This window comes from Scomber scombrus, chromosome 3, assembly GCF_963691925.1.
Source record: "Scomber scombrus chromosome 3, fScoSco1.1, whole genome shotgun sequence".
Taxonomy (NCBI): domain Eukaryota; kingdom Metazoa; phylum Chordata; class Actinopteri; order Scombriformes; family Scombridae; genus Scomber; species Scomber scombrus.
In genome coordinates, this window is record NC_084972.1 from 21,412,832 (window position 1) to 21,439,800 (window position 26,969).

Here is a 26,969-nt window from a genome sequence, read left to right on the forward strand (position 1 = left end):
TTTCTCCTCTCTTTATTTCTTAAAGGAGTAGGATATGAACCTCTGCCCAGCTTATGATTTGTAGTGAGGTTTTCTCTCAAGACTTTGGAACACATTGGAATTGTGCGTAAGAGCCTTGAATTTTTTTTTATAGCCCCTGCATCTTTGCCTCAAAGTAAAATATAACCAACTCACCAAATTGGCAGTCTCTATAGATTCAAACCTGGCACACTTTTAAAAACCAGACCTTTTTTTTTTAAGTCACCAGTTCACATGTTTATATTTGTTTTTATTTAGTTTTCCATTGTGGCAATTAGGCAAGTTTGCTCATACAAAGCTGCTAGTTATGCCAGCAGAAACAAATTACAAGTTTTCAGATTTTATAAGAATACAGGCCTACAGCTGTTTTTTTCTTTTTCTTTTTTCTTTTAAGTCATTCAAACACATGATCACAGTCATGATCTTTATCTTGAGGTTGACTTGAAGACAGGGTGTCATGTGAATGGTTACTTAAAAGGCTGTACTTAATGACAGATGGAAGTAGAGTAATATTGTTAAAGATATATGACTATATCATTTATATATTGAGGGTTGGGCTCGCTGGGTTTTAAATGAAGGGATCTTTCAGTGAGTGCCCACCACAGCGACTACCACTAATGCCAGGCTGCACATAACCCAGAGTCTAGTAAAATAGAATCAAATTGATATCTGTTCTGTGTTTCATTGTGTCAGGCAGACCTTTCTGATGTCAGTCACACGGTTCTCATTTTCAAAACAAGTCAACCCAAACCAAAATGTCAGCCTGAGATATCATCTATTACTCTCTGTAGGCTCACATACTATATATATATATATTTTTTTTTTTAAACTTTCAAACACGATTTGTCTTCACAAACAAATTTGTAAAGATAAAACTATTAGAATTTTCTGATGTTTTGTTTTCTATCAGATAAAAATGTGATTATTTCATTCTTTGTGAAAATCCTATTAGTAAAACAAACTACATTCACCAGGGTTACATTTTCATATTCAATCCTCACGCTTTAAAGCGTTTGTTTTCTAAAAAATCAATAAGAATCAACTCAGAACTGTGACTAGCTTTTGTTGGCTGAGAAGACAGAAACACCACAGTGTTAAATGTTAATGATCACAATCTCAGCCAACTGGATTTAGTTAGATGCTATGTAACAATACCCATTATGAATCATTGATTATTATTATTAGCATATAATTGTCCACTTAGAGTTAATGGTGAGTCTCTGATTACTGTTCACATATCATTTACACTCAACTAGTAGCTACCTGGCTAATGAGAAAAAGTAGCATGATACAATGATCCTGATCTTTTGGACGTAAACCTGACAATCTCCTAAACATTTAAACCAGATATTTCAATCTCTCTTTTTTAAATATAATGCTACAGAATCTAGTTTCTTTCTAGGAAACCATCTTTGGCCAAGCATGTTAATACGAGATGCATTTCCTTCCTGCTATCGTCTGATTCAGTCAAATAAATTTGATCTCCAAAATGTAGAGACTCAGCCGTTTCTGTTTTGACTGACTTCCTTTTAAGAAGTGGAGAGTTTCATTTTAAGTTTGGACTTCCGAGTGAAGTTATGTCATTTAGCCACAGCTGGTCAAATCTGTCGGAACCGTTTCATCTCAGTTGGCAAAATCAATAGTTTCAGGATATAAATGAGAAGCTTGCAGTGATAATGCTGTTAAGAGCCCACTACTTGGTCTCCGTACAGTTGACTGCTTTCTCTCCCATTCGTACGACTGTTATTAGATCTGAGCTTCTCTCCCTTTCTCTCTCTTACCTACCTCAGTGCAGCTCTTTACACTGCTGTATCTGTATTTTTGTTTGAGTCAAGAGTGAGGAGATAAGTGAATATTTATGGTGAAATAGCACCAAGTTGCACCCTTGATGTCTTCCCCTGTCTTTTTTCCCCCACAGATCTCCATTTTCATACCTCTTTTTTTAAATTAATTTTGTCTCCCTATATGCTTTGTATCACCAAGTCTCAAAGACCTTTACTTTTCAAATGCTTTCTCTTTCCCTCTCCCACTCCCCCCCACCCTCACTCTCTGTCATCCTTTCTCTTTCTCTCTTTCTCTCCCACGTTTAGCTCTTATCCTCTTCTCTAGCCCCTAACCTGGCAACCCTCTCTCTTGTGCATCTCTCTCGCCCCTTGTCACCACCCCCATGCCTATGTCTCATGTCAAACCCTCGCCGTCCGCCCTCTCCATCCTCCCTCTGTTCCCAGCTGCGACCCTAATGATAATTGAGAGGTGAGTGAGAGAGACAAAGGCACAGGGTGGGTTTTGAATGCCTGATCCCTGGCATGAAATGCGGTCCGGGGTTTGGTGGGCAATCAGGCGAGGGGAAGGCGGGGGCGGCGGAGGATTCGACAGCTACGCCATTCATTGGTCCGATTTGTTGATCCCGTTCACTGGCTCCTGCGACGGCCCCTCTTGTGTGAGGATGTGGGCATGCCTGCCTATTTGGCAATGATTAAAGTTTGGAACAACTTCCACAATCTAACTCTAGATCCAGCTGCTGGGAGGGGAGGGCAGAGACAGCAAGCTTTATTATCTGGCCTCTTTGCTAACTGAGGGATTGTTTATATGTGAAGAAAACAGACTCATACAGCAGGAGTTTGGCTTGTAGTCAGATGATTCAAAGTTGCCTCTGTTGAAATAACTTAAACATTTTATGTGTATACTGATCAGATTTCGATGATTAACTTAACTACGCAATGAGATGTTTTTTTTTACTATTTGACAAAGAATGAACGAATACGAGCTCTGCCAAGTCTCTCCCTCTTTAACCCTCAGGAAGTTTGCTGCTGATGGTGAAAGAAAAGAAAAGACAAAGCGAGGAGAAAAAAAAGAGAGAGGGAGGGGGTCTCTGCTAATGTAAGCTCTCGGCACAAACGAAGGAAACTACCGACCTCACTCTTTCTTATAGTAGAGGTCTGAACCATTCACATGTAGCCCCCTCCCGCCTCCTCCTTCTCCTCCTCTTCAGCTCTTCCTCTTTCCCTCTCTGTATTCTGTGGAGACTTATTTATTTGTGTGGGCTCCAGATGCTTGACCCAGCAGTCAGGTTGCCTGGTCACATGGATCTACAACTGTTTGCTTGGACTTGTTGTTTTGCATCCAAACAAACCTCAAAGGGCCGCAGCAGCATTTTCACTTTAGAGCCCGTTGTTGTGTTTTTCTCATTCAGATGTTGCCACATGGTTGGTGAAATGCCTCCACACGCTGTCTGGTGAAGAATAAAGAGGGAAATTTATGTCCTAGTCTACCCACCAAAGTCAGAGGGGATTTTTTAAGTCATACTAAATGTGATCGCTTTTTTCCAATTCTTCAGTGTCAGTTCAGTGTTTATATGTGTTGAGTTGTGAAAGGATGTGTGTATCCATGTGGGGAAAGAAAAGAGGAGATAGTGAGAGGTGAGCACAGTGAATTTTGCTCCCTGTAACTGGGCCTCAAATTGTGGGAGGGAAGCAGAGCTGCAGGAAGGGTGTAATACACAGTTGGAAACACACACGCACAGGCACACACACACTCAAACACAGACCACAGACCACATTTGACGCACTGAGCAAAATAATTGCTACCTGTTAAACTGCAGGCAAGTGTGCACAGTATCAGCCATAACCACTTCACTACACATCAACTAAGTCATTATCATCAGAGTGTGTGCTGGGGAAAAAAGAGCCAAAGTCTGTGTTGTGTTAAACTGTCGTTACTTTAAACCCTTATCCTTATCTCTGTTTTTTTCTAAGATTAAAATATGAGCTCACAGTTTAGAGAGGACTGAGGGATTTCATATTGTGGTGGGAAGTAATTCTCTTTCATATGGAAAGCGAGTGGCCAGCCCACCTTATTTAACTGTTAGTATTCAGCCCGTGGTTGTGGACAGTGTGTTGTGGAAAAGAAGTCAAGGGAAGTAAGAAAAGAGTTTAAAAAAACAAAATAGCGGAGATGTCAACAACAAAATGATGCCCTTTCATAGCTCACAGAGTGCATACAGGCCCCATCCTCACAATAGAAAACTTTCATGCTATAAATTCAAAGTACAATAAGTCAAACTTTGAGCAGTTTGACTTATACAACGATACATCCCTAGAGATGTCCTATCAACTTTTACAAATGTTGACCTATGGGACAAGTTTTTGGGCAGGGGATTTCTTTTCTCTGCTGTAATGCTACTGGTCACTGGGATTAGTTAGAGTACCGACAGTGTATCCAGCTCTTTAAATACATCCATGAGTCTGTATCTATTAGCGGTGTAACAGTACGTGTATTCGTCCCGAACTGTTACCTAATGGATGTTATGATTTGGTGCATGCGGTCGTACGACGTAATCCACTTAGAGACGTGCAGAACATGATTCTGGAGTGCGAGCCACCTGGAACGTCTTTGCATCGCACCACGTAGCTGTAATATGCCCATGGGTGTAAGCTAGCTGGCTTAGCCAAGGTAGCCTGGTTACCATGTAGTGTGGCTGCAGTCAGAATGACAAACAAGAGACCTGTAACACTGACCAAGTGCAACACTGTTATTGAAATATGCTCTGTTATCTCCGTAATGAAACGATACAGCATCTCCCCCTCCCTCTCTGTGACAATCGACTCCCTGTTCCCCCCTCCTCTCTCGGTGATGGTTGTTCTTTTTTACTCTGCCTGTTAAGAACAACGATACACCCCTAATATCTATGCTGCATTAGCAATACAGGATTTTCCAAGTTTTCATCTCGACAGCAGTGAGTGCAGCTGGCTCCAGGCTCACTGGAGAGATAAAGTTGATTTGCTGTACTGAGGAAACCACTTTAGAGCTTTGAAGTATGTGCCTGTTTGCCCCTCTGTGCAGGAATAAGTTTGGAGTCAATCCATGTTGGATAAAGTTAGGAGAGTGTTCCTTCCTCCTTCCGAGACAAGTGCGTGTGTGCGAACATGTGCTTGTACCAAAGTCTTAACAGACACTCCAGCAATTTGAGAACCAAGAGTGTGTGTGTGTGTGTGTGTGTGTGTGTGTGTGTGTGTGTGTGTGTGTGTGTGTGTGTGTGTGTGTGTGTGTGTGTGTGTGTGTGTGTGTGTGTGTGTGTGTGTGTGTGTGTGTGTGTGTATGAGAGTGAGGTCAGTATTAATAGCTACTGCAGTGTTTGACACAAAGCCCCATTTAGGAATTGTCCTTTTGTCTCTCTTCCCTCTTTTCTCCCTCATCTCATTCACTCTCTGTGAGCCCATTTTTTACCTCTCTGTCTTTATTCATCTCTCCATTGTTCATATTTTTTCCCTTTCCATTTCCATCTCTCCACTCCATCGGCCTGCACTCTTTCCTTTCCTTTTCTTCTAACTGAGCTCAACCATCACTCTTAGTAAATATTGTAAGTTATGTATTACTTAAATTACTGAAAACACTTTGAAACTAGACTAACTAATAAAGTTAGGATTCCAACTCAACACACAGTAGCAGTGCAGCAGAGTCCTAGTAGCAATGCTCATTGTAAATGATTACATGTCTTCCTCTGTTTCCCAGGAAACCTAACGGAGATTATCGCAGCTCTCCCGTCTCCAAGGACCAGAGCCGGAGCCCCATCGAGCGTGTGGTGGTGCCCAGTGCTCTGGGAGTCCACAGCAACCACCTGTACAGCCACGCCCACCACCACCATCACCACCTGGCCAGCTTAGCCAGCATGGACCAGCCGCTGGCCCTCACCAAAAACAGCATGGTGGAGTCTGCACGTAGCAGCACAGCAGCTATGGCCACAGTGCCACACACAGTCAGCGCAGTGGAACGCCAGCAGGTAACGTGCACATCTTGTTTCTTTGGCTTTTACATCTTTCTTAAATTGTTGGGTGAAACCTCAACCCTGGTAGGTCTCCCCCACAACATGTGACTAACATTATTCCATCAGTCTGGTTCTTGGTTAGTGGAAAGTATACATTTGCTATTTGGCTTGTAGGCTGAAAATGTTTTAAAACCTTGGTGGTTATGAGTCATACTCTCTCCTTCAAATATCAAGCCTCCCTTTGATCTCTCTTCTTAACTTAAGTATTTCCCACTTTCTCCTGCATCCTTCATTCTGTTCTCACTTAGATTTACTCTCCTTGTACCTACTCTTGATATCTTGTTTTATTTGTGACCAGTAACTTGTGATTGTTTTTCATGATCCGTAATTATTGAATTTGTGTCTTTGTGTTGCAGAATCGTCCGTCAGTGATCACATGCGCCCCAGCCAACAACCGCAACTGCAACCTGTCTCACTGTCCAGTCTCCCACAATGGCTGCTCAAGCCTCTCTAACAACTACAGGAGAATCAACAGTGAGTGTACACATTCAGATAAACAGACATATGTTTTCTGATCTTTCCACATTGGGGTCCATTTAATTTTTATTTAGTACTCAGGTTTTATTGTAGCAGTAACAGTGAGACATGATAGAAAAAGTGATGACATTTTGTAGACTGCTTCAATATCTCAATACTATTAACACTGATAAATACTAAAAGACTTATGATAAAGCTTATTATTCCCTAGAAGTGGATATAATTTAGGAAACAAACCTCTTTTCCCATCCAGTGCAGTTTGTGGCAAACCTCCCCACGAGTGCAAATCCCCCTCCAGAGAGAACAGCAGCTCATACTCTCCACATTCAGACTGACTTATATAACTGATGATGGACTTTTCTGTCAGCACGTCTCAGAGTTTCTGTTTATAGCGCACCAATTGTTGTGTTGGGGCCTCAACATGTTTTATTTACTGCCTTATGTTTGCTGTCTGTTATTTTTGTACTTCAAGTCACTTGGATCCTCAGCCAAACGCGTCTGTTTTATTTATCCTGTATGGGTGTCAGTCATTTTTTCTGTGGGCTGATAACTCTACTGTGGCTGTTTTTATGATCCTAGAGAAATCCTCATGATCTCATTGAGGTTAACAGTGAAATTTAAAACAGTTATTTAATATTAAAAAAACCGCAATGAAAAAGTGGATTAAGTATTTTTCCGCTGACCTAAAATACACAGTACCAAATCTTTAAACTGATGTTAAACAATACATTTCTAACTAACCATTATACTCGTGAGCTCTGGAGTTTTTCTTTTCAATATAGGACCTAAAAACTTTCCCTTTCTTTCTCCTGTCTTCCCTCCCCTAGCCAACACAGCTTGTGACCCTGTGATTGAGGAGCATTTCCGTCGTAGCCTTGGGAAGAACTACAAGGAGCCCGAACCTGCCGCCACCAACTCAGTGTCCATCACAGGCTCGGTGGACGACCATTTCGCCAAGGCGCTGGGTGAGACCTGGCATCAGATCAAAAACAAGGGGAGTCCCTCCTCGTCCGGCAGCAGCCCAAACTCCTCCCCCGACAGTCACATGGTCAATCACAACCACTCCCCTTCTGTGGTCTCCTGAAGGAGGAGGGATTTAAGAGGGATTTTTCCCCCTTCCCTCCCAGTCCTCCCAGCTCCAAAACCCACGCCCCGTCACTTTGGTCCGTCACCAGCATCCCAGAGGGAATTCCTGCCTGCTGGTCTGCTAAAAACATCCAAAACTCTGAAAGCCTGCTCTAACCTCTCTATGCACTCATAGAGGATCAATCAAGCAATAACAACATGGTTATTGTTTTTTTTCCTTCTGTCCTTTGGTATGCGAATGCCAGACAAGATTCAGTAACGTGATGAGGTTTCGACTTTGGGACTCGACCGGAGCATCAAGCTGCTCCCTCCAATCATTCATCACCCCTGCATGTCAAGCTTGGAGCTGAGCAAGTGTCTGTAGTTATATGTACATAAAGAGAGAAAGGAAAGGTGGTGTTTTAATTATTAATTTTCTTTTCTTCTTCTTCTTTTTTTTGTTTGTTTGTTTCTTTAACAGTAGTTTTGTGTACTGCTTCTGTGTTACGAGATGCCCAACATTTGAGAAAGAAAAAAAAAGATAAGCAAGAAACTCTTTGGAGAAACTGATCACAAACCACCTGACTGTGCTACCAAAGAAACCTCAGACACTGATGTTTATCTCTGCCCACCTCGAAAAACAAAACGACAAAAGAAGCCTTTTTGTAACCCCCTCCTCCTGTTTTGTCTTCTTTCATTCTCTCTCCCTCCTGTCTGCGCCATATCCCTCCTGTGTTCTGGTGGTTTTGTTACTGTATGTGTATACTTAAGTGATTGACTTGGTCTGATTTGCACTACTGCTGTAGAGGGTAAAGGATGGCGTGCCAGTGTTGTAACCTGGCACTGCACACATTGCGACTGATACAGCTAATTTTGACACAAACTGATATTATCCAACTTTTCTATTTGATCTTCCATTAACTCTTGTTGAAAAACTACCCTAGGCAAATTTTCATACTGACAGAGATAGACAAGTACAAGCCACTTTATTAATTAATGCATTTCTGAGAAAATAGAAATACATACCACTGGGGTTGGGCAGTATGGAATTAGTAGAGATATAAAACATAATACAGATTGGGATACAATGTGTCCTGTTATAAAATTAACTTTAATTTTGACATCACTGCATGTTGAATAGTGTAGTCATTAACTAAAGACAAACATGCTGAGAAAAGGTGAGTGAACAAATTTAAACATTAAGATAATTAAAAATGTATTTTGTTTCGAGGTGATTTAAAAAAAAAAAAAAAAAAAAAAGTATCCAACAATGAAACTAGTTTGATGTCTAAACGATGGATGAAGGGCAGTTTCCTCTGGGTTGTCTCCTTTAACTAAACTGATCCCTCCCCACCAGCACTTCACTACAGAGTGTCAGTCCACATGATGTCATGCTTGCAGTTGTGGAGGGCTCTGTATTAAGGGTGAGGGTATAAATAAACAGTTAGATGGTGGGAGGCACTGGCCACACTCCACCTTAGGCAGGAAACATCCATCACCATGGTTACTGATAGGAGCAATAATCACCCAGCTACCATATAATACCACTTCCCTGCACAACATCCCCAAAGCAAGGTTTGAGGATGGCCATAATTCAGGTGAATTATGACTCATGTTTAATCTCTGTGGGTTTGACTAAAGTCACTAGTAAAGTGTAAGAAAAATGTAGCAAAGTCATATGTGTATGCCCAAATTATTTACTTTATTTCCAAGCAGGTTCACCTCCAGTATTTATTTATTCACCTACCTTTTTTTCACCATGTAAATGTGTTGACATTTTGTGGGGTAATAATCAAGGTATAATCAAAATTGAAGCTATATTTGGATATCAATTTGTTGTACCGCCCAGACCTAACAGCTCTACCTGTAGGCTGTGAGCAAATGCATCTAATTTGTTAATTAAACACCAATGCTCTGTATTGGCATATATATATATATATATATAGATACATTACTTTCCCAACAAAAACAAACAAAACTACTTCAGGTGTGCAAATCGTGTCAAATGGTTGCATTTGATTTTTACAAGCACAGTCAGGTTGTCAAATCAGCGCACTGCGAGAGGAGATCAGAGCTGAGAACACAGTCGAACAACCTGTAGTGTGTCGAAGGTTGGGCTTTGCTGAACAATGTGCGTTGATGTGTTTCGCAGGCTTAACTGCTGACAGTGATGAGGGGATAGGAGCCGTATGTCACTTTGTGGTTGAAAAAAAAAAGTCTTGTTTCTCGACTGGGGGAGAGAAGATTATTCAGATCTCTTCAAACAAACCTTTGTTTTTGTAACTCTTTGAACACGGGTGTTGTAATTATATTTGGCTTACACCCCGCTATTCCTCCCTCCCCTCTCCTACACACTGTGGTTTGGTAGATTTCTACAAGGTTTGAAGGGTAAACTAATGCTTTTACAGATGCATGTTTTTTTGTTTTGTTTTTTTTAATAGCTGGTATCTATTAGTGTTTTTAAGCATTTCAATCTTAACTACTATTAGCCTTTTCATTCAGACGTTAGTTGTTACTTTGTTCATTGTCAGTAACGGACATAGACACTATACACTCACTGCTGGGTCAGTTGTACTCCATATTATTATTGTTATTGTTATTATTACAATTTTGTATTTTTGTTTTCCATTAATATCAGTATGGTATGGTAACAAACATCTATAGCGGGACAGCCTCCGGACAGGCTCTGTTTAATGATGAGAGCTGCGGATCTCAAAACCATCTCGGCATGTTTAGCGATCGGCTCATCATTGCAGAGTGATGATCGTCATAGTGCTGAGTTGGCTTTGGGATGTGCAGCCCATAAAAAGGTTTTCTTAAGATGTTGATCCATCGGTGGTACAGGATGCTACAACCCTCAGCATGACTGAGCTCAGACACCAAATTGGCACTAATTAGTCAGCAGGGCCTTGTTTTTTCACAAAAGCAACTTAGCCACAGATGAAGTGGACTTTATTCTCATGAGTCTGTTTGGCTGCCTTCTTAATACCACCACGTCTGTACCAGCTTTTACACAACTTCTTGCTTGTGAGTACAACACTACTGCAGTCTGAAAAGTGCCTGATACAGGACAGGCTAGTGGTTGTGATGCTTTTGGGAAACAAGGTATTGTTTAAGATGAGAGCTAGTGACGAAATTTCTTAAACAGCAGGTGGACACTGACAATATCACACTAAAGACTTATTTGGTGCCACAAAATTATTACAAAAATATAACATTTCAAAAACATCTGAATTCATGGTGTTATGTCACAGCTCTCACAATCTTCAGCAGCTGACTTTTTGTGTCCTGACTTGGTGTCCAGACCTTTTTTGTTTGTATTTCAATGCTTTCTTTTCTGAACAACATTGTATTGTTGCTGCAGTTAAGCTAGACTGCTGCAGTCTGAGCAAATGAATTTTACTCTGTTAAAGAGCCTGCGCCAAGATGGCATACATTCCTCCTATAGGGAACTTTGTACAGGACTCACACACACACACACACACACACACACTCAATATCTCCGCATCAACAGACAGAGCTAATAACCAGCCAGGGTCAACTGCCCCAGAGTACCCTGTCGACAGTGCTTTTTGCATCTTGACGGGAAATACAAAGTTTCATCTTTTTTTTCCTTCTCTTTTTTCTTTAAAAAAAAAATCTTTGCATCAAGCTTATTGGTCATAAATCCAAACTGCATGACAAAAGAACAACACAGCATAACATTTTTGAGGACATTTAGAGTTTAGAACTTAGAGAACTGGTGTTGTAACAGTTGACGGTGAAAAAGTACAGAATGATTTCATGTCTCTGAGCTGAGGTTGACAGATGATTATTGTTTTCTTTAGGTTAAGGTTATATTAAGTATGACGAATGCATACATAAGAGTTCTCTGAATGGTGTCAGTGTTCTAGAATGTCCACACATTCCATCCTCAGCTCTCAGAACAGATGTTTTAGAATCAGGACTGATGATAAAAGTTCTAGAATCTTTTTAATAATAACCCAACTGCCAGAGAATTGACTTCCAGAACGTTTAAGTACTCTATAGTGTAAATGTGCTTTCTGTGACAGGTTTAGAGTGGTTTGGACAGCAATATTTGTGGGGGGCTGAGCCTTCAGGAGCTGAGCTTCTGTAAGCCAGGACATGTTCAGCTGCCAATGAAAGTCTTTTGAAAGTCTTGCAGCAACGCCTCCCCCTTCCTCTCAGATTCATTTGATCCTGATTACGATTGGATGTAGTTAGCAGAATGCTAGAAAACACGAGGGAAAAGGGCTAGGTGTCCAGAGGTTTTTGTTTTTCTATTATTATTCTTTCTCATTATCATTTCACTACCACCCTGAAGGTAGGAGGCTCTCTTTCTGCTTCGGCACACACTCCCTACACACTGTAGGAAAATCACTTAATAAAAAATACTTTTTTATAATAGGTAACTATGAGACCATCATTACGCTGTGCGTAACGAATGTACAGAGAAAAAAATCGTAGGTATTTTTTGAGGAACAATTAATTTGTTAATGATATTGTAGCTATTTAATTGTTGTTTTCCCTGTCCTTATATTGTAATCATTGCATTTTCTTTTTTTTTTTGTGAAAAAAAGTTGATCTTTTTTGTTTATAGTTTGTCTTGTTAGAGTAAAGGTTCAAGTGCAGGAACACAGTAAACGTATGAAAACCACAATAAGCCACTGGTCTGTCGGTGACAATCGCTACTTCCATTGGTCCCCGGCTGTTCTGCAATCATTAAACTTTGGTTCCATCATGTGACTTCTGAGACATCTGAACAAAAGTTTCACTTATGAGTAAAAACAGTTTCTCCTCGTAGAGGTCTCTTGAGCTGTTACTATGTTTTGCATTAATGGGCCATTAATGTTTTTGCCTGTAGCCTAGTGTGTCTTGCTGGCCATTTCCAAATCACCCCCATCGAGTGTTAAATAATATTAAGTCATGGGCTAGCAGGAAGGGAACATTTCCACCATTGCATGTCAGTAATATAAATTGTGGGGTTTGAAAGTCTTGCAATTGAACCATTTTTAGTCTACAGATGGAAACTGAGCTACAAGTAAAACCATCAATCCTTTTGAGAACATTTGTCAGATTGGTTGAACTTGCCCAGATCAACAGAACGAAAATACTGAAGATGTAAATCTTCATTTTCGTTCAGATTTCGTTCTAAAGTTCATTTGCTTTGTTGCCAGTCAGTGAGGCTGAGGTGATCCAAGTATTACGCAAGCTTAAACTTGCATTGATGTCACAGTTCCCCATCTGCAGAGGCCATTTTGCATCTGTAATGAAGTGAACAACAAGAAATTGTGCAGAAAAATCAAAGGGGAGTCGGTCCTTACTCTGTACCACATTTTCCAGGTCCTTTTTGAAGTGGAAGTAGCATGTACTTAGTGGTAGTAATACTCTGAACTGAAAAAAAAAAAAAAAAAAAATGTATCAAGAAAACAGTCAGTGTGTGGCTCTGTGTCTCCTACTAAAAAGGTTTTGGCAGGCCACCTTTTTTGTATGTAAAGTAGCCTTGATGAACAATAAAGTGCTTTTAAACCACTGTCTGACTGCGGGCCTCTGTCCTATTACTGTTTTGATGTGTTTCTGGTTGTCTAATGGTTACCAGTTAATAGAGAGGCTTAAAGTGGGTCATTTTTAATTGGCATTAGAAGGATGCAGCTAAACTAATTGTGTTGTGTGATAAAATGTATAAAACATTTTTTACAGGAATAAAAGATGTAAACAGAAATAATAAAGAGATATTTTATTACAGTTTATTTAAGTACTTTAGAAACAGGAATTAGTGCAATGAAACAGCTCTGAGAACAGTCCGAATTATATATTATTATTATAAGTTTTATCTCCATTCTGGCCAATTCAGAGGCAAAAATCTGAACCTTTCTTGAATTAAATCTCAAATTCTGAAATGAATCTCTTTTTCACTGCACTAATCCTCTTCCACAAATATCCAAGAGGCTGTAGATGAACACTGCATTACACTGAAAAGACTGAACATATTAGCAGTTCAGACAAATAAAATAAAAAAAAATAAAAAATGCAAAAACACATGCATGCATGTACACAAACATACCATGAAAATCTTTGTTTTCTGGTGGCTGTTTAATATGAAACTGCAGCTGTAGGTTCCAGTTTTTCTGCATTAACTTTTCTAATCTTCATATCTGAAGCCACAGTTTAGCCACTGTACATCTCAACATCTGTGTGCAGGTTTCTTCCAAATATTTGCAAAGTAACAAAGCTGGTTTTACTATTAACTGTATGTATTGGAGTCTCCAGTAAACAGATAAAATGGATGGATGGATGGATTTGCTGAGTTGCCTACTGTGTTTTTGTATTTTCATCATTTATCTGAAGCTATTTTCCAAACTGAATGAGTGAGCAGATGAAGTATGCCAGTGTCTTGCCAAAGGACTCTCCAGCAAACCCATTAAATGTGATGATGGAGAGACTGTTGGAGGGACTGAATCTGTGAGCGTTCAATGAAGCTTTTTAAGCTTTTGTGTTTTTGCTCAGGGAATTTAAGTGCCACCTAAAAGTGAGTGTAAGTCTCAAGTAAACATGACTTATTAAGAATCGTCGAGTGATAGAAACAGGTACATTCTGCCTTTAATAATACAGCAGCTTTATACATAAAGTGTGAATTGCTCTCCTTCAAGCTCTGATCCTGTTTCTGCTGCAACCATGAAAACATTCACTGGATATTTTAGCAGTAAAAGCGATCTCTTCTCTGTTCTTTCTTACCGTTTATTATAACTGCTCAGTTCTGAAGGTCAGACTGATGAATGAAGAAGTGGCTCCACAACACTAACAAGAAAATTAAAGCTTTTTAACAACTTTTTGGATTTTTTTGTAACGTGCTTGTCTTTATGAATTTTTATCAGAGCACCTTATGAGAGCTTGTCCCATGTACTTGTGAGATTCTTGGGATTAAAAAACAAACAAAAAAAGAAACAGAAACATGAACTGGACTGTCCAGTCCTTCAGACGCTTAAGACTGGTTCCTTCAAGTCCCTCAGATGCTCTCGTCGTCGCTCATATCCCAAATCTGTTGAGATAAAAAACACAACCGAAAAGAAATGTTAGAAAAATGAACATAAAGGTCATTATTTTGTCTATGAAATAACAGTAGCAGTTTGATTTTTGTGGATTTCAGCTGCAACCTTGTGCTCTTCAGATGGAGTTTGTTTATTAAGATCTGGTTTACAGCTCTGGAAAAAACTAGTATGTGGACCTTGAGTCTTTCCAAAGTCAAGTATTAACTTTTGGTAATTGGTAAATGGACTGCATTGGTATCAGTGCCTTTCTAGTCTTTTTTTTTTAGATTAGTGAATATGTACAGTATGTATATAGTATGTATATATAGTCATAACATAAATGGCAAAACCAAATTTGTTGAGCTGTTACAAATTAATTAAATAACTGATAAACACTGGACTTAATCCTAGAGTATAATCCAATGCAAAATAATACGATCTCTGAGAGGCTGCAATGATTTAAGACACTTCATTAATGGCAATTAATATTTGATTAAATAAAAAAAAGAAAACAGGATGAGACAGGTAAACAGGAAACATATGAAGTGGAAACAAAATGCTCTTCAGAGAACATAGAGCGAGCCTGAAGTTCTCATTTCTCCGCTTTAGGTGCCAATTTTATAACAGCTTTGAAAATAATTACTCACAATCACAGCTAAGAGGTCTCTTACCAGGAAGTGACAGCAGCATGTGACTCACACACATACGCACACATACACACACACCCCCACACACATATGCACAGAGGAACCTCCTTTACAGTACTGTGTCAGTAAACAACAGTGGCCTTCTCATGGCAGCAGATTCTTCACATTCTCTCTCTGTAAGACGTAATTCACATACCTCTAACACTGTCTGGAATGTTACACACACATGGCTTTGAGTGAGGTCAACACACACACATGGACACACACACTCACACACACACTTTTGACACAGACATGCTGCATTCCTTGGAAAGCGCTGCTTCACAACTGAGCCGAAATGTGAATTCCAGTGCAAAAACTCAAACCCAGTGAGACTGAGAAACTCAAATAAACTCCCAATAATCCCAACAATAACAGATTTTTTGAAAAATATAAATATATAATTTTGCCATTTTTATGCCTTTGTTAGGTAGCGACAGCAGACACATGAGGGGATATGAGGGTAGAGAGAGAAATTGCCGGAGTCAAACTGCAGACATTACAGTTATGTGATGTGTCTTAACCAGTAGACTACCAAAACATAATTTACATGATGAACTATATGGTTAGCAGACAACTGATTTCCTACACATCCAAGAAATTAGGAGAAACATTAGCATTTCTATGGAGCTGTGTTTGTATCTGCTTTGTCCAACATTCACTCTCCTTTTAGCTCTGTTTTGGTCTCCACCAAACCTTTGAGGGAAACAACTGGCTCATAGCTGCTTCATGCTCCACTATCTTAACCAGCTAGTCGCTAATTTGGTCTGCCTGCCATTTGGTGCTGTACAGGTAGAGCACAGTAAGATTATTAGAGCTGTTTCACTGGATCTAAAACAGTAAAATGATGGGCTGTAAAAGCAAAACAATCAGCTCAAAAATGGTAGAAAGCTCTGTAGAGCTCAGGGGAGCTGCAGACCCGGATTAAATCATTTTCACATTATACATAGTCATTTGTTCCATTGTTACTACAAACATACTTATTATAGCTGTCTTGAGAAAAGAATCTTAAATAAACTGAGGAAAACAAATGGACTACAGTATAACAATACTTGTAGTACTTTGTACAAATGCATTAATAAAATGAAAACGCAGATTAAAATTCACAAGGTTAAACTAATAAGTAAATGTTGACCAATAGGTTTCTGTTTTTAGTGACTCTATTATACAGATTTTCTTAAACATTTCCACAGGAAGCAAACATGCAATAATGTGATATTTGTGTACAGAAAAGCTATTTGACATACAATGATCAGAAAGTTTCTGATAAATGAATGAAATGCACATTTACACAAGATTCGATAAAGCCACTCTTCCAGGGAATTCCTATTTTCTCTGTAATTAGTACCATACATATTTTTTCCAGGAAGCGTCTTCAGAAATGACCAAGAAATTAAAACTATGATCCCATAAAATGTACATGTCATCCTGATTTTTCTTCTTTCTAAATACTGAAACCTTTCAAGTATTGTGTTATGTTTGCGAAGAAAGGCCAGAGTACAAAGAGAAAAGAGAGACTATAATTACACCTATCATTATAGTGAGTGCTGTGTGCTGAGGCCCTGCTGAAAATGACTTCAGTAGTGTGAAGGGAACAACACAACACGGAGGGGACACGCTCAATACCATTTCTTCTCAAAGTACAGTCCATGTCATCAATACTGTGCATCAAGAGCTCTAAGTGATTTATATGGTGGAGTTTTGTATGAAACAATCAATATAATACATTCAACTCTAAGTACACATTTCACTGCATGTCAGGCTCATTATGACAGGAATGCACTTATTTTAAAATGTGACAAATATCCATGAGGTCATGCTCACAAAGAGCTACAAAAACTATTAACTAAACTCATTACTCATGCATTTTGGCTGAACTGGAATTGGAATAAAAAAGGTTCAAGGTAACATATATTGGTATGACTACTGTTACATCCCCCATGAAGTCTGTTTCTGTATGAAAATATCGGTAAATTCACGAGGAGCAAGAGCAGAGGTGCAAATGTGGAATTAAAGGAATAAAGTTCCTAAAAGTGAGATGAGATGATTGATACCACTCTCAAGTCTGTGCACGAAGAACAGAGCTGGAGAGAGGACGTTGTTAGATTAGCTTATTATAGAGACTGGAAGCTGGGAGGAAAGAGCTAGTTTGGCTCCTTTCAAAGTGGAAAATAAACCCCCAACCCGTACCTCTGAAGCTCGCATTATAACACGTTGTATGTCATTTGTTTTATCCATACATCAACACAAAGTCAAACTGTGGTTTGAGGGGGAGTTTTGCTCTGTAACTGCTTGCTGGGTGCAGTGCAAAGCTTTCACAGTCTTGTTATCACTGTGCAGTTAGCAGGTCTGGTAGTGACACACATTATACTAATGCCTGAGCTTACTGACTGTATCAAGGACCCAGACATAGGGTGAGGATAAACGTTGTCAAAAACAGTCACATGTCCGTTCTCCGTACTGATAAAAAATAAATTAGCTATAACATGGCACAAGTCACTTTGGACACTTTAAGCTAGGCTGCCGTCACACTTAACGCACATGGCGAATATTAAATTAATCAAGTTTAAGAGTGAGCAATTTTTCAAAAATATTACATTTTTGCTTCTAGGGAAAATCTATATCTAAACTTTACTGTTCCCTAGGGGGATATTCAGAATAAACCAATTGAAAACAAGCCATGAATCAGGATCTGGAGCTAACAAATGAAGTTAACAACGGAATACATTGAATAAACAAACAAATCAAGTATTTTCCATGTTTTTTGTTTTGTTTTTTCACCCTTTTTGGCATTCATCAATTTCAGACAATGTTTTAAGCACTTTTCTGTTATGGCTTTGTTAAGTTTTTAATCAGAGGTTTGTGTGTATCTGCGTCAACAGAAAAGGAAGTTGCGCACAGTAATTGTGGATCTCGTGTGGCCAAAAGTCAGAGGTGCCAGTACTTTAAGAGGGAACCCTGCAAAAACGTGTCTAACCTGTTCTGCAGCATGATAACCTGAACAACAGTCTACTATCCACATGCTGAAAGCAGAGTGTTGTTTTAGTCTTACATCTCTATAGTGTTCATTAGTGTAACTTCAGGAGTGTAGTTTGAGAGTTTCAGAGCAGTGTGGAGAATCGGGGACAAATTCATATCAAAGCTGGACGCTCTGCATTTCTGCTCCACTGCTGCTGGTGAGTGAGCATCAAAAGGACAGCAAGCAAAGAGCTCTTTGAAACCGAGCGACACTGGAGCCCCTCTCTGGACGGCTGCCATGCTGCATTGATGGTATGTGTGTGTGTGAGTGTGTGTGTGTGTGTGTGTGTGTGGTGTGTTTTGAGGAATCTTTTGTGCAAAATGAAAGGGGGGAGGTGGGGGATCTGAAGGGGGGAGACCTTATGTAACGTGAATAGCTCTGGTAAACTGAAGCCAACAACTTTACTACACTCTTTCAAACACTGTTGAATACTTGGGATGTTTCGCAACCATTTACCTCTGTTGCTGCAATACATAAGTAGATTTCTGTAAAGCCCAGATCAAAATAAATTACTTCTCAGCTCAGACTAATTAGGGAGCTTAGCGAACTTCTTTTTATTCAGTGGTAACAAATAAAGCAAGCCTGGATGTAAACCAATGACAACAAGAAATCAAAATGTAAAGCTCCATCTATTTCAAGAAGGCTTGAATAAATCCTGAAACCAAAACAACAAATTTTCCCACATATTCAGGACAACATACAACATGGACATGGAGAAAAGCAACATAAAGAAAACTATATTCCCTTGATTTGACGAGTGGTTAATGGTATTTGACGATATTATTAGGTCTTCTAGGTACTGTTGATCAGATAAAACAAGACGCAATCTTAGCTTAGCAACCAGGTGTGCCAGACCTGTCAAGCTTTGTATTTCTTGACATATTGAAGCAGTGTGTATGGACCAGTAGTAAACGTGATACTACATACATAAGGAGTTTGGAGAGTGGCTTCTCTTTTTTCAGCCTTTCCAAAATGCAGAAATGTTCAGAGAGTTTATCAGCTCTAACGTTAGCTGCAAATGTTACCAAGTCCAGCTAACTAGCTTAATAACAACAGCAGTAACTGAGCCAAGCATTATTTTATTCTTTCTCTGACATGTCGATCAGTCCTCATCTTCAGTTTTCTCTTGTATTTTGAATAATAAAGTATAAATATAAACACTGTATTGTTTATCCAAAGGTGTACGCTAAGCCTCTAAACTGGGTTATGCTAGGATGAAATACGAGACACATCATATATTTTTGCATATAACACTAGGACTAACTTCCTCTTCACTGTAATACAAAAAAATACTTGTTTCTTTATTTGCATGTCTTCTACATCAACTGGACTGGACAATGCCTGGAACATATCTCAATATCATATGTTTAGCTGTCAGGTGCATCATTTGAGAGCCATTTACTGGATTCTCATTTTAAAACTAGATTAAATTACAATGATAGAGTAAAATAGACAGTAAAGCAGGGTAGGGCATGTTTTAGGATTTGGCTACCTTGTGATTGAAGTTGCTATCACGGTATCAATGTTGATTATGTAACATAACAGGTGACACCCACACAGGTCCTGAAAGCTCTGAGGCAGGTGAACCCCCACAAGGCTGCTGGACCAGACGGCGTCCCTCCTAGAGTTCTGAAGGCCTGCGCAGAACAACTCACTGGTGTATATGCAGACATCTTCAATCTGTCTCTAAACCAAGCAGTAGTCCCCCGTATTTTTAAATCAAAAAAAAAAAAACCAAACCCATCCACGCTGAATGACTTCAGGCCAGTGGCACTCACGCCAGTCGTCATGAAGTGTCTAGAAAAACTGGTTCTCACACACATCAATCACACAATTCCGAGCAAAACCGACCCCCTCCAGTTCGCCTACCGCCCCAACCGCTCAGTGGACGACGCAGTGGCCTTTGCTCTACATCACATCCTGCAACACCTGGACAGCAGAGGAGCATACGTCAGAGCGCTGTTCCTGGATTACAGTTCTGCTTTTAATACCATCCGCCTGGGAAGGCTGACTGATCAACTGGGACTGGATCTTGGATTTCCTGACTGAAAGACCACAGGTGGTGAGGATGGGAAGGAGGGTGTCTGCAGAGCTCACCGTCAGCACAGGATCACCACAAGGCTGCTGTCTCAGCCCTAAATTCTTCACCCTGTACACACACGACTGTGTCTCCACCCAGGACAACACCATCATCATTAAGTATGCGGATGATACCACCATCCTGGGCCTCATCAAGGGGGGGGGACGAGTCGGGCTACAGGAGTCTGGTGAATGACATTCTTGTCTATGGTGAGGTGAACGACCTATGCCTCAACACAGAGAAGACAAAAGAAATAATAATGGACTTTAGAAAAAAACCACCCCCCCTGCATCCTCTCATCATCAAGGGGACTGAGGTGGAGAGGGCTGACAGTTACAGATTCCTGGGACTACAGGTAACATCTGATCTGAGCTGGACTTTGAACACTGCTGCCACAGTGAACAAAGCCCAGCAGAGACTGTACTTCCTCAGGCTGCTCAGAAAAGCTGGTCTGCACTGTTGCCCTCTCACCCAGGTCTACAAAGGACTGATAGAGGGCATCCTCACCACAGGCATCACTGTCTGGTATGGGAATACCACACAGACAGAGAGGAAGGCTCTACAGAGAGTCATAAAGTCTGCAGAGAGGATCACCAGAACCGAACTCCCCTCCATGGACACAATCTACGCACAACGCTGTCAAAAATGAGCAGAGAGAATCACCAGAGACACACTACATCCAGCTCACTCCCTGCTCAAACACAAACAATGCACATACAACCTCAGACACAGACGACCGGACAGCATCATCACAAACACAACACGTTTCTTTAACAGCTTCTTCCCTGCCACAGTAAGACTCTCAGCCAAAACAAGATGAACTACCTACCTCACAGTATATATACCATATTTAATTTATTATATTTATTTATATTGTCTTCCTAACTTTCCCTTACACAGGGTTTTTATGCACTTTTTTATATTATGTGTATGTGTTTTATGAATGTGTCCTACTTGTGTGTCTTTTAAATGTTTTGTCTTGACTCTGAACAAACCGCACAAAAATTCCTATGTGTGCAAACACAAATGGCAAATAAAGTTCTTGAATCTTGAATCTTGAATAACCATGGCGTAACCCCAGATGTAACACAGAGTCCAGGCGTAGCTGCTACTATTTCACAGTGTGTTTTCAGTTCATGAAAGGTAATTGTAACAATTTGGTCTCCTAAAACGTCTTGTTCAGTGTTTTACTGTAGTAAAAGACCCTCTACGGAGTCGACTGTTCAGTTTTTCTGGTAAGTACATTTTGTTTTAATGGTTTTAAGCCTGTTTTTGCTCATGAAAATTAGTCTTAGCATTAGCATTATCAGAGTTTACCACAGATTGTGAGTGCACCGTGCTAACCAAGCTAGCAGCTAGCTCTAAGGTCTCCTCTCTCTCGTCCGAATATGGCCAATTCTGCCTCCAGAAATCAGGTGTCCATGGTCACATTCAAGATGGTCACTGTCAAATCACTAAATTCAAGGCTTCAAAACGTCAGTCCACAAACCAGTGGGGGATGTCATTTGTTTCACAGTCTATGGTAGCAACAGTACAAAGAAACTGAATTTTCCACTATTTTAAAGAGCAGACAATACGAAAAAATAATTAAAAACTCAATCAATAATGAAACTGATCAATAGTTGCAACCTAAGCTTGGTTTTATTTGTTCAAACTGGTTGACCCCCACACAACAAACCTCTACACAAACACAAACAACACACCATGACAGCGCCTCAAAGGGATTGGCAGGAACACAATCAACTACACATCTTTAACTTTGAAGCAGCCTTATCGCTTCAGGACCTTGAATCACTGCAGGTTTTTAAAAAAAAAAAAAAAAGGCTTGCTGGATGTTTCATGAAGTCCAACAGTAAGCTGCATGTAATCATTGTGTGAATGTGTTTGTGTTTGTAATCAGTTGGGCTCCAGCTGATATGACAAGTATAATCCAGGCTAGTTGTTGAAACGAGCCCCGGATCTGATCAGATAGAGGAGGTTTTAGCTGGAAGCCGAGGCAGCCCGATTCACAGCCAACTCTCTGCTGCTGCTGATTATTGTTCTCCAACAAATACAACACACGCCTCAGCATGAGGGTCTTTAGTGATATTTACCAATCTGCAGGCCCAGGTCAAAGTGCTGTTTCTGGAAAAGTATATTTGCTCACATGCACTGAACATTTTATGAAGAAGCAACTGCTCAGATCACTGACTTCAATGGCATTACCAGTTTTAGGCAGATGGCTCAGGATTGTTGCTCTTAAACCGAGCTGATTTAAAATACTGAGACTACTTACAGGAACACATCCTACTGTAAGTGCGGGTGGCCCCAGTGGGAATCCAACCTCTAAACCTATTCAACTAGGCAGCGCTACACACAGCCACTGATGGGCTTTGCTATTAAACACACATCTGCTTTACATATAAGAACTGACACCAAAGCACAAAGCACAAAGTCAAACTTTCATCATGGAGACTGGCTCCATCTGATATGCAATTAGTGGACCACACAGAGTGACGTGGTTTATGGCTGCTGGATACAACAGTGACTGTGTGCTGCTTGTTTAGGAAGAAAGTTAGGAAATCCAGTCTAACTACTTCTCTGTTTCATTACCGTGATCTCAGAGAGTTAGCTATAAAAATTGTATTTGTCACCCAGGTTGCTCACTGGAGAGATACTGCAGCTTAAGCTCCTTTCAGACAGAAAAAGTAGAACAAAGGTCAAAATTATCTGTTAAATGCCTTTTTGTTACTCAGACATAGATGCACATTATATAAATGACTGTAAAGCCACAATAAAAAGTGATTTTTGGCACCTGATTGCACCACTCAGAAGTGTGGTGAGTTGAAACATTAGGAAAGAAGAATGTGTTTAGTTGTCAGGTTGCATCAGTGATGGATTCTGAAACTTATTTTTCTGTTGAAACCTAAATTAATGACCCCACTTCTTTCCCGGTGGATCCTCTAATTATTTCATAAATTGCATCACTTTGTTGGAAAATTCATATTTTATGATGAGTTGGGACTTGAATTTGCATTTGCTCACATTCTGTATTCACTCTGGTTTTGCTGGATATGAATGAATGACAGTAGAACATTTAAGGAGGCAGCACTGGTCTGATTATTATTGAGGTTCAACAAGGTTTTTTGCTTTTCACTTCTTTTCACCGCACATGACTGCTGACATGACAAGAATGTCCTCAACAGAGTTTTGTGCGTTTTTTAAAATTGATTTTATTTTCTTTATGCATAAGAGATTAAAATGAAGTGATACATCTATAGGAGTGCTCTTAAAAAGGTGGAAGATATTCATTGACTCATCCTCTATATTCAACCATCTGCTGTTGCAGCCTTTACTGTATGTTAATCTGAACATATTAAGTTCAAACATATGTCATGTTGGAAGTGTTACAGACTGCTGTTATGACTTTTATGTAAAAGTGATTGGATGTGTTGAGAAACTGACGTAAAATCGCTTACAATGCAAAGTGTATGTCTTAAATGGTCGTTATTCAGACACCACAGCAGATTAAAACACAAGAACCTTTCAAATCCTACTATCATAAAATTGAAGCGATGGCAGAAATTTGTTCTTATTCAGCATTAATACATTTCATGAAATAATTAATGCAAATCATTTCACAAAGATGTCTCAAGTTGTTAAAAATATGTAAATATGACAGTGTTTTAAACTAATAAAGCAGGACTTTTATCAATAGACTTTTACTGTTTCATCCTTGTAAATTTCACCATTAACTTCAGTAGAACCCAAACTCTGAGCTATAAAATGATGGCACCATGGGCACCGGGCAATTAGTTCAAACTTTACAAAGGAGTGTCGGCCATGGAAATTCTTGTTTCCTCTAACAAATGATGTAACATCTGTTAGCCAGGGGGATGCATTTGATGATTTATGTTAATGAGAGAGGGAGGGGAGGTGCTTCCCCTTTCATCCATCTCATAAGACCCCCGAGGGAAGGTTTTACATGGCGGAGGGGGAGGAAGACCCACATAGCTTCTTTTATAATCCAAGCCGAGATGCACTTGTTGGGAAATAAATACACAGCACTAAACCTAAACCTAACCATAACCATTTAAAAAAAAATTCTGCTCAAAACTGTTTGGTGGTTGCTGAATGTTTTCACATTTCAGATCCCATGTCTCATTTTCATCTCATTTTTCTTCACAGCTTCACTTTCTCTTTTTCTGTACCTTTCTTTTCATTCTCTCCTGACTGACCTCTCTGCATTCATCATGACAGAACTCACAATACTTACAAAACAAACAGCTCTGGAAATGACCTAAACAGCAACAAAAAACAATGGCAGGTGTGAGTGTTGACCTCATGATGCTAAAATAGTTTTGCAACCATGGTTAACATGTCCACTCATGCGCATGTGCATAACGACTCACACGCACCACACACACACAAACACACAGATGGGTGATTGAGCTAAATAAATAATGCAGTTTGGGTGTAGCCTCTCTGAGGATTCAATTTCCTGCACGTTGGAGTATTCAGCTGTGAAACGGCAGCACTTTGAAGCACAAAAGACGTGATAAGGTCTACAGTCACCTGAGGGAAAAACCTTTATCTGGTTTGGCTGGAACCTGAACCATTATCAAGGATAAAAGTTTTTAAAAGGTTCTTTTAATCTTAACTTTTGGGCTCGATTCAAATTATGTAATAGTGTATGAAAATAAGAGAGAGATTGAGTTTTTGGGGTTTTATTGTCGAATGGGAGCACTGAGTCTCTTTATTTGTGATTGGATTTATTGTTATTTATTGTTGTCATTTTCATGTAGCAGACAATCATTCCAAGGATTTTGCCTTTTTTGTGTGTGTCTTCTGTTGAGGCACTGTGTTAAGGGACCTTTAGAGTTTATAACAACAACAATCATGTAAGTCTATTGCAAGTCACACTGTGGGAGACGGCACTAATACAATCTTTGCTGCAATCTGTGTGAGACTGTGCAATATCAATTTGAACATGTCAGATGTGCGATGAATCTGTGGTGAATCGTAGCACTACTATGTAAATAGAAAAACAGTAAATGAAAGCAGAAGCATGTCATCAGCTCGCGTTATCATCTGAGCTGCTCATACATTTTGAAAATGCAGCAAAGTCACAAAAATGTCTTTATTATTTTGCCGCTTCGTTTTTTTAAACATATTATACATGTTAGAAAATAACAGCTGTAAACATGTGAAAAGAAAAGAACTGTGAAATTAGAGCATCACATTGGTTTTTCACCATTTCTGTGTCCAGAACTTTTTAAAGGGAATTGAAATGGTTACTTGATGATGTAGAGAGGTTACTAGCATGACCCCACCCCACTATATAAAAACTAGAGCACGCACACTTGTAGTTACTATTTTTGCTCCAGGCAGTTTTACAAACTTTCATCAGAGACAACTGGGATTCACTTCAGGTAATATGCTGTTACTGATGAATGGGATTCGTTCAATGTTAGCATCAAAGGACACAGCCGACACTGGCTGCTGCCCACGGCTTAAACTGAGAGGCTTTTGCTCCAAGTGTGATGACCACAATGAAGCTGCTTTTCAGCAGAGAAATGAGTGATGTTAAAAGCCCAACGATAGAAAACAAAATTTAACATAACAATCATTGGTCATGGATCGCTTGTTAACTGCTTTACATTTTTAATGAAACGAAAATGTCCATATTTACCTACAAAGTCTGTGTCAATTTATTATTACTTTAAACTTAGACTTTAAAGTTCTGACACAGGCTGTCTTTTAGATTTCATCATGTTTCTCTCATTTGTGATTGTGAACTTTCCTCTCTGACCAAAATCACACACAGTAAAGGGCTCTTTAATAAGGTGCATACTTTTAATTATTATTAGTTGTTGGGTTTTTTTTTTTTTTGCTGTGATAGCACATTGAGACTGAGTTGCACTTGACATCATATGCAAAAATAAAATTTTTGAAATATAATTTTTATGTTGTTTTCTTCTACTCACTAAATGTGTTCCAGTCACTGCTTTTGAACTTGACAGAACAGAGTGGCTATCATCACATCTGCATTAAGTACCACATGGAAATTCAGGGACCATTGTCTTTCCTGCTCTAATACTTGATGGTAGAAATACAATTTTTTCAGGCAGCAGGACAGAAGGGCCTGAGATATCACTCATTCCTGGACACTCTATCCAGCTGAAGCAGCACCTGTCACTGGGGTGGAATAGCTACATGTCATCTGTAGTAATGAGGGAAGCCTGTTAGGGTCATGTGGCTTTGCAAAAACATCTTCAGAAGGCAGCAGATCACAGTGATTCACTTCTAGTTCAATCTGTGCATAACTGCTAGGTGTGTTGGGCCCTCAAGTTTAGCATATTTACTAATTTACATAATGTCTTGGCATCCTCTATACAGAGGCCCTGGTGCTGCCAACTCAAGTAATTGTTTGAAAATGTTACCATTGTGTGTGAGATGGATTTTTGGTTGTTATTAATATGTAGATTTCTACATTCATCACCTGAAGAGGCTGTGCAGTAGTCTGTTGGTAGTTACAAAAGAGAGTGCACTTTGAATTACTATCCTGGAAATCTTCCTTTAATAAAAGAGTCTCAGAACAGAAAAATGCATCATAGGCACTTGAGAGGTCAGAGTCCTCCAGGCTAACCGTTGAAGACTAATTATATCCTGCACTTCAACAATAGGGCAATGTATCCATGCCTGTAAAGTGTTGCTGAAAATATGCACTGCACTTAAACATCTTATCAGTCATATAACATAGAGATAATTGTTGTATGTAAAATAAAAAAAA

At 39.6% G+C, this 26,969-nt stretch overlaps 2 protein-coding genes across 5 annotated transcripts in view; one reads left to right on the forward strand and one right to left on the reverse strand.

The window, feature by feature from the left end:
- vgll4b (vestigial-like family member 4b) overlaps nucleotides 1–12,917 on the forward strand; it is a 22,328-nt gene extending 9,411 nt beyond the window's left edge. Inside the window, exons 3-5 of the mRNA XM_062415800.1 lie at nucleotides 5,530–5,797; nucleotides 6,199–6,316; nucleotides 7,147–12,917. Coding sequence (XP_062271784.1) covers nucleotides 5,530–5,797; nucleotides 6,199–6,316; nucleotides 7,147–7,403 — 643 coding nt within the window. The 3' untranslated portion in view covers nucleotides 7,404–12,917. The remainder of the gene's footprint in view (nucleotides 1–5,529; nucleotides 5,798–6,198; nucleotides 6,317–7,146) is intronic.
- A 195-nt stretch (nucleotides 12,918–13,112) lies between these two features.
- The window catches only part of atg7 (ATG7 autophagy related 7 homolog (S. cerevisiae)), a 284,172-nt gene continuing 270,315 nt past the window's right edge, over nucleotides 13,113–26,969 (reverse strand). For 3 of the 4 annotated variants that reach the window (XM_062416634.1, XM_062416633.1, XM_062416631.1), the window contains one exon: nucleotides 13,113–14,423. In XM_062416634.1, the coding sequence (XP_062272618.1) occupies nucleotides 14,391–14,423 (33 nt within the window). In that variant the 3' untranslated portion in view covers nucleotides 13,113–14,390. The remainder of the gene's footprint in view (nucleotides 14,424–26,969) is intronic. The other variant, XM_062416635.1, reaches the window with a different exon arrangement.